Source organism: Archocentrus centrarchus, chromosome 14 (genome assembly GCF_007364275.1).
Source record: "Archocentrus centrarchus isolate MPI-CPG fArcCen1 chromosome 14, fArcCen1, whole genome shotgun sequence".
Lineage (NCBI taxonomy): Eukaryota > Metazoa > Chordata > Actinopteri > Cichliformes > Cichlidae > Archocentrus > Archocentrus centrarchus.
The window spans coordinates 33,124,322-33,132,535 of NC_044359.1; the positions used below are offsets into that span (position 1 = coordinate 33,124,322).

The following is an 8,214-nucleotide window of genomic DNA, read 5'->3' on the forward strand; positions in this document are numbered from 1 at the left end:
TGCTCAGACATGCTTGATCTGTAGTACACAGTCTACAAATCTTCCAGTGCCAAAAATCTTGTTCCTCTGTTCAAAGCATCAGAAGCAGAGGACTGAACAGCCAATAAAACTGATGCAACTTTGAAGCTCAACAGCTGAGCCTTATCCAGATTAAATCAGCCTATACAGTGCATTTTAGAGAGGGAAGAAAAAAAAAGGACTCAGTTTTAATCAGATTTAATCCCACTTTAATTGACCATTGTAAAAATCCCAACCACTCAAATGACCACTTCTTGGCAAATATGCTTCCTACATCAGACTGGACGTTTTGACATCATCTCTCTGGTCCCAGACGAGATGTTTCATTATAAACAAAATAAAAAATGAAAATCATCCATAAAGAAAAAAAGGAGGAATATCTGATGCCATTTTCATCTCCGAAACAAAAAGGTATATAAAAAGGTACTCTTTTTTTTTTCTTTTTCCCACTCATCTGCAGACCACAGAGGAAGGCGTTCAGTGCGCTTAAAGGCTGTTTTCACTGCTGTCTGGAAACTTTATGTCCTTGAAAGACCTCGATTGTCCAGATCTTTCACCTAAAGAATGGGAAAACAAGTCTATGTTAGAATGATTTGTTGTAATACTGATTTCATGTTACACTGTGAACTCTGAAGGAAAAAGAAAACATCCTCAAACACAGATTAATCTTTCAGTGTGATTTCAAATACATTCCAGTTAAAGCTGAAACAAGTATTTGCATTAATCAAGAAGCTTTAGAGCTTTTATAGATGAACTGATGGCCATATAAAAGTGACCAGTCAAAGGTGTTGTTTACATTCCAGTATCTATTCTGAAAAATCTGCCTCTGAAAAAAACCCTTTCATATCAAAGCAGGTTCACACTAAAATGTTTGAACCCACTCTGAAAACGAACTGGAATTAAACCGAATTTAAAACAAATGAAAACCTAATCCAGAAATACAAAACTATAGTAGACAGTTAGCTTGTTTACCTTGTATATCCTAACCAGCCAGTGCTCTGTTGTGTAGGCCTCCTCCAATACATCCAGTTCAAAGTCTTTGTTCCCAATCTCAGCATTTCTCACTCTGTCATACCCAGGTGGGCGCTCTGCACAGGAGGGAACCAGAGTTAGTCAGAAAAACCATCAGCTTCACCTTGGCCACTTTTTGCATTTCTGAGTCACGCCCCTCTGGTTGGAATTTAAGAGGTTCCTGTATAACGATTAATGGATCAGACTAGGCTGTAGTGGTACTCACTGGCCTCTGTGTAGACCTGGCCGAAGCGGTAGTAGCACATCTTGTACATGAGGCAGTTAAGCAGGACTGGCGAGCCCTCGCGGTCCACCCTGAACTCTCCGGTGGGAGTGTAGTAGTCATGCTCCTTAATATGCTTGCCTGTGTCTGTACTTCCCCCAATACGGACCATCCACAGAAACTTATTGATGTCTGTCATGCAAAGACACGCACCAATTAGATCCACATAACTATCTGAACAGTAATGCATTAGTTCATGTAATGAATGTTTAGCAAGTTGAGCAAAATAAAACTCCTAAAATTCCATTATGCTTATGTAGAAGCTTAAAAACACAACGTTCAAAGTGCTTTACTGATACAGTTTATAGAGTATCTGGGGGGTGTACCGTCTGAGGAGTAGCCCGTCAGCCCTCCAAAGATGACCAGAACATAACTGACATCAAGCTCCCTCATAATCTCATAGGCCCTTTCCTCTGTGGATGCCATGGCCTGCCAAAGAGACAGCAGCACAATAAGCACAGCAGCATTTTATAGACTATGCCACCCTAGAGGTCACCCAGTTCACCTGTCCAACTCTGGAGATGTGTGTGTTGTTCCATGTGTTGTTGTCCACCAGAATGGTTCGATTAGCCATGGCAGTTATCTGATAGCCGTAATCCCACCATGACATGACTTTGGCATCCTGGAAGGGAACAATAAAGCTCAGATATGTGGATGGAAGCCTTCTGATCAAATGACTGACCACCAATGATTCATAACAACAATCTCTAGTTTAATGAGCAACATTTTCTTCTGTGTGTGGAGACAACTGACCTCAGGAGTGTTGTGGCGGAGCCAGTAGTAGGCTTCTCTGAAGTCATCAAAGATGATGCGGCTGCCATCGCCTCCACGGGCTGACAGGACAATCGATGGAGAGGAGTAGGCTTCGCTCGTCACCCAGGTGGAATGGAAGGTGTATGTGATGAGGAAGAAAGCCATGACCAGAATCATCCCACTGGCAACCTGGTAGGTATACACAACACATGCCATCATCAGGTTTTTACATCTGAATTTTAAAAGCCTACTCCAAGAAAAGTACTTAAGTATTTTTAGCTGTAGGTACTTCAAGTACTCAAAAGTATCAATAGAGGGGCTGCAGCTCCTGTGGCTGACATAAAACATTATTAGATTAATACTACTGTTACAGATACAACTGCTCCAAAAAACAACTTTACAGTAAACTCCACTTTACATAGAATCAGGTAGTTTAAAACAGGTTTTGGGCCCCTTAAAGGGTCATGGGACAAATTTGAGGGACTGTGAAATAAAAAAAATGGGAGAAGAAATTTATCTGATCTACAGAACAGTTAAATCTCCAAGGTACAAACAGTTAAATGCTCAAGTGAAAGTTTAGAGAGAACATATAAAGTGGACCTGCTAAAGTGTCATTTGTAATACTGTGTTGAATCCCTTCTGTAGTGGGCAACAATAACACTGTAGCTGCAAAAATAATTTGAGCTGGAGTGTCTGCATTGCTCCGCCAAGTGAAACTGAGTGGTTCATATTGATTTGGAGCTAATGAATCCTGAACAACAGTTATTGTTACTGAGACATAGGAAGGAGAGAAGACTGAGTCTATACACGTTTTCTCAGCACTATGAAAACAAGATAAAACAGGATACAAAATATCACATTAATACGAATGCCCTAGACACCTTTACAGCTTGTTACATTTTGTTTTACAGAGGTGTCATTCTTGTGCTGTTCAATATACTGAGGTCACACTGCATATTCCTACCAAACAGGCCTGTCACAGCTGTTGAGGTCTCTGTAAATGCAGTGTGTAGTTACATTTCTGGGCAGGTGCACGTCAGACTGTGGTGTAGCCTATACTGTAAATTTAATGCTGCACTACAAAAGCAGTATTAACATCGAAACCACGATGGATCATTATCACTGAACAGTCGTTTACTTATCTCAGAATTTTCTGTAAATCTAACTGTGGACATACAATAATTCACTTTGAAGTGTAGTTGGGTATCTGTTTAAAGTTGCATAAAATATAAAGTACAAATGTACCCAAATTTCTTCACCAGAAACAAAAAAAGGAAGAGAAGAAAAAAGAAGTCTATACAGCAAAAAAATGAATAAGCAACACTTAGCTGAGTTCTTGACTATGGGGTATTATCTAAAATGGGCAGTAGTTCTTCTACCTGACTAAATTAATTTTTACAGGTTTAACCTGTCTGAATGCAGACATTCATGTTACACCATGAGCATGACAAAAAATGTCACACTGTCACCACCTTCCAACAGCACGCTTTTCCTGTCAGCCATCTTACCTCATTTTTGATTGGGTAGGTGGAATCCTGCTGCTTCTTGCTCTTTTTGTCTGGCCGGCTGACGTCCAAATTCTTCATGTAAGTGGTTAAAACTTGGGACACACCGATGCCGGATAGGATGCACATGACTGGAGCCAGTACCAGCATCAGACGCACCTGAGGAACGAACAAACAGTTGTGTAAATACACATATGACACAGACAGTCCGTAGCCAATCTCCTAGATACATCATTTCCTGTTTGCTTCAGTTACATTTAATGGTTTGGACACACTCAGCAACTCATATGAATGGGTGAGTGTATCCAAACATTTGATTGGTACTGTATGTAAAAAATAAAATAATCAGATTTTGACCAGACGTACCATGACAGCTGAGAAGTACATGCTGGTGACGCCGTACATGATGATGAAGATCCTGGCGTCCGACAGGTTGTTAAAACAGTAGTAGAGTCCAACTGTAAGAAAGGAAAGGCAATATGGAGTTAAATATAATCATTTATGATTAAATGTGATCACAGAATATTAGCTCAGTGCTACCCTTTGCTTCTGCTCACTTGCCTGGAAACATGAAGACCAGGAGCTGCAGGTCAAAGTAATATGAGGACCAGGTGGTGGGCTGGTGCTCAGACACAGAGGCAATGATGGGGATATTGTTCTTGGCGTAGGAGGGGTCCAGCAGGGAGTAGAAACGGCCGGTCCATGGAGAGATTTTACCTGACAGAAACATATCAAAAAAGTTCATGTCAACTTTTTCCAAAAAAAAAAAAGTGATAAAGGAATGAGTGGGACATTTCATTACTTTCTACTGCTGTCCACCCTCTTACCTGTGAGCATGAGAACAGCACCTACAGACAGCAGGATGAAGCCCACCAGAGAGATGACACTCTTGAACAGCACCTCAAATTGCTGGGCGTTGAGTTTGCTGCGAAGGTAATCCACAAAGGCATGGATCTGGCACAGGCCAAACACGCCGAAGGCTGCCATGTGCTCTGATGACTGCACCGGCTGGTATATGAGAAAAAGGAGATGAGGAACTGAACAGTGTGACAGAGCACAGTGAAACCTCTTCTCTCCATCTTGCTTTTTAATCTTTATCTAAAAATGTCCTGGAAGCAGGATGCCTTGGGTAATAAGATGACAGTTCTTTTTACCTGGAAACCAACAAAAGAGATCTGCATGGAGAGGATGGTGCCCAGGCAGTAGACTGTGCAGTAAGCCACATATATGCGGTGTGAGAATCGGCCTGTGAGCATCAGCACCAGGACGTGGAGGGGGATAAGGTTGATCAGGAACACATAGCCACCCCAGGAAGAAACCTAAATCCACACAGAGACCATTACATGACTTCAGTCACCTCTGAATTCATTCAGTACAACATGCAGATCGTTAACATCTCCTCACCATGTAGAAGTATGCCAGCGCGCACATGGACGACCAATACACTGAGCCTGTTTTCACAGCCTTGATCCACATGTAGTAGGTCAACAGCATGCAGAAGATGGCAATACCTGTGCAGGGAGGATTTTCTTATCATATTGTCGTGCACTTTAGGTATATATCCTCTAATGCTAAAGCAATTACTTTGCTTAATGACCGGTATTGTTTACCAAGGAAAAATCAGTTATGAAAATAGCTGCAGATTAATTTTCTGCCAGTTGTCTGTTGGATCAAATGAGTAGCCACTGAAGCTCAGTTACCTTCGTTATCATAGGAGCCAGCAACAGAACGAGAGATATAACCAGGCACCACTGCAATCATGGCAGCTGCCAGGAGCCCAGCACCTGCATCCTGAAGAGACAAAGGTACACCAAGCTAAAACTTGCATTCATACTGACTGGAAAAGTCTTTTAAATTGTCCACTTTAGTTATACCAAACAAAGAAGGATACATAACAGTAACATCTCTCTGTATCCAATACCAAACCCTGACAACTGACTGCACTGATGTCATTCTGGCAGCACCAAAAAGAACTAACATGACTTCTTGCAAAGAAGATTGCATTCAGGAGAAAATGTAAATGGTAAATGGTAAATGGACTAGCTCTTATATAGCGCTTTTCTACTCAGTATGAGCACTCAAAGCGCTCAAATGTGTTCCTCTAATTCTTAATGAACAATGAGTCTGTGTTATAGGGTGTTTTTTTTTTTACCTTCAGCTCCTTGGTTAAGTGGTATGTGACTATGGCAGTGAAGGAGGAGAACAGGGGAGCCAGGAAGACACAGACATTACGGATATCAATTGTGATGTGGAAAAAATGTAGGACGTGGTACAGGACAGCAGATGTGATCATCAGTCCTGGTGAAAGAAAACAAGGAGACCATCATTTGCTGACATCACACTTGATGCTTGAACTGTTCTACCTCTACCTCAAATTCAAGACATGACAGGAGAATCACACAACAATTCATGGTCCTACCTGGATAAATGGTGCCACCAATGATCCTCCCCAGAGGATACCATGCCCTGTCATCAAACCAGTTATGAAACTTATAAAATCCTTCTTCTGCCAAGAAGCGGGTGGTACGGTAGTTGAAGTACCTGGAGGTGAGATTAAGGCGAAGGTGATACAGGGCTCTTTAAGCGGAAAATCTACTACAGTAAAGAATGATGACACGGATAGTACTTACGGATCAAACTCATGGATGACACTTTCAAACCTCAACACGGAGAAGAGTCTGGTGGAGAATGCTGAGGTGGGGGAAGAAAATCACATGGGGAAAAAAAATAATAAATCACTGTGCTGTGTGTGTTTTCTAGCTTTAGGAAATCCATGCTGTTGTACACAGAGAGCAGAGGACTCACAAAGGACAGCAGCCATAGACAGGATGAGCAGCTTCAGCAGCGTGTCCTGCTTCTCATAGGACAAACGCAGGAAGCCCAGCTTGGTCATCTTGGCGAGGTTAGGGACAGCTCACCGTACTACCTAATGGGAGGAAGACAAGTCCTGTAAACACTTCAGAGAAAACCACTGCACATGCACTTTTAGTCCACACTGACATAAGTTTATGCATTTATGAAAATCCTGCAGAATATTTTTCCAAGTCAGGGTTTAAGTGAGCAGGAAACAGAATCAGTATTCCAGATGTCAGGAGCCAACTTCCACGTCCAGACCAACCACATAAGGCCACGCACTAACGTGTGGCGTCACAAAGCAGGAAGTAGTCACTCTGGAAAGCCTTATGCAGGGATTCGTGTCTATCTATTTCACATTTGCATTAAAAAAAGCATTACAAGAAGTGTAAAATCAAACACCTCAGCTCCACAGATTCCTCATTAATGTTGCCTTTCAAGGCAGCACCACCATCAGAACCCATGCTGACAGTTCACCGAGATCACAGCACAAGCAAATGAACGGCAGCTAATATTATTTAAGCAGGTATTAACAGCTGCACACTCAGAATGCATGCAGGGATAGCTGTAGATTAAGTAGCATCTATCTTGGTGCTAGTCAGCATCAGGCCGGCTTACATACAGTTCAAAGTGTGTTAGTTGCTAGCGAAGCTAACCTGCTAGCCGCTGTTTAATGAAAATCACAGTCACGTACCAGCTCTCTGCTTTATATTTTTACAAATATTTGCTTCTCCTTCACCTATAACAACATACAACATAAACCGGTAGTCCTGGAAAGACTAACGCTTTTTAAAGTCTAAGCTTCAGACACTCACCCGCTCCGCTCCTGCTACACACTTTTCACACACAACCTTCGGCGAGAGCTAATCCCGCCCCGACTACAACAAATCGCGTGGTTATTGGCTGACTGTCAGGCAACGTTTTTCTCGCATAAATTTTATTGGTTCTTTGGATTGTCATTCAGATTTTTTCCTTTACCTTGCCGCTGTAGTGTAGTGACGTGTCCTTAGTGAGGAAAGAATACATGTCGCCCCCTGCTGGTTGAAAATAATGTCACCTCATTTCGTTGGTGTATAAATTTACTTTAAAATAATATTTTAATGTCATCAGTAATTCTCTGACACGCCGTTTCCTCTTTTTGCTCATATCCTCCTGAGACCTTGTGTACTCTGTAGTGGTCACAGAAAAGTTAAATTGATAGCTGAGGATATACTGGTATCTGACAGATATTTTAGTATTTTTGTTATCAGTAAAGTTGAAGTAGGAAAAAAAGGATGTGGTCACTACTTTTTGCCAAAGACAAATACCAGTATTACTTAGTAACTATTAACTACACTGACAATTTATAATTTAAGTATAAATGTATATCTATTCTACTTTATTGTATTTACTTTAAACCAGAGGCAGGTGAAAAGATGAAGCTGCAAAAAGCAGAGGCAGTGAAGGTAGATGAGTTTAAATACCTGGGATCAACCACCCAAAGCAATGGACAGTGCACAAGAGGTGAAGAAATCAGTGCAGGTAGTGTGGAGTGGGTTGAGATGAGTTTGAGGCAGTATGAGGCTGACAGGATACCAGCATGAGTGAAAGGGAAGGTTTATAAAATGTTAGTGAGACCTGCTGTGATGTTTGCTTTGGAGACAGTGACACTGACAAAAAAACAGGAGGCCGAGCTGGAGGTGCCAGAGTTGAAGATGTTACCAGGATGGACAGGGTTAGAAATGAGTACATCAGAGGGACAGTACAGACTGAGGAATTTGGAGATAAATGGTAAATGGACTAGTTCTTATA

General features: G+C 41.7%; 1 protein-coding gene across 1 annotated transcript; it reads right to left on the reverse strand.

Moving 5' to 3' along the window:
* Positions 1-204: 204 nt before the first annotated feature.
* On the reverse strand, positions 205-7,321 carry stt3a (STT3 oligosaccharyltransferase complex catalytic subunit A). Its single transcript, XM_030746283.1, has 18 exons — positions 7,239-7,321; positions 6,376-6,496; positions 6,201-6,261; positions 5,990-6,111; positions 5,723-5,868; positions 5,271-5,361; positions 4,975-5,081; positions 4,725-4,889; positions 4,398-4,578; positions 4,132-4,287; positions 3,937-4,028; positions 3,574-3,729; positions 2,066-2,254; positions 1,818-1,934; positions 1,639-1,741; positions 1,256-1,444; positions 991-1,106; positions 205-575 (listed from the first exon to the last, which is right to left on the reverse strand). The coding sequence occupies exons 2-18, from the start codon at positions 6,461-6,463 to the stop codon at positions 537-539; spliced, it is 2,118 nt and encodes a 705-aa protein (XP_030602143.1). The 5' UTR covers positions 6,464-6,496; positions 7,239-7,321; the 3' UTR covers positions 205-536.
* Between the last annotated feature and the right edge of the window lie 893 nt (positions 7,322-8,214).

Coding starts and splice junctions, on each gene's coding strand:
- stt3a (XM_030746283.1), bottom strand. CDS start 6,463: ATGACCAAGCTGGGCTTCCTGCGTTTGTCCTATGAGAAGCAGGACACG. Junction 1,742..1,817: donor ACATCTCCAGAGTTGGACAG/GTGAACTGGGTG, acceptor TCTCTTTGGCAG/GCCATGGCATCCACAGAGGA. Junction 1,445..1,638: donor GACGGGCTACTCCTCAGACG/GTACACCCCCCA, acceptor TTTGCATGACAG/ACATCAATAAGTTTCTGTGG.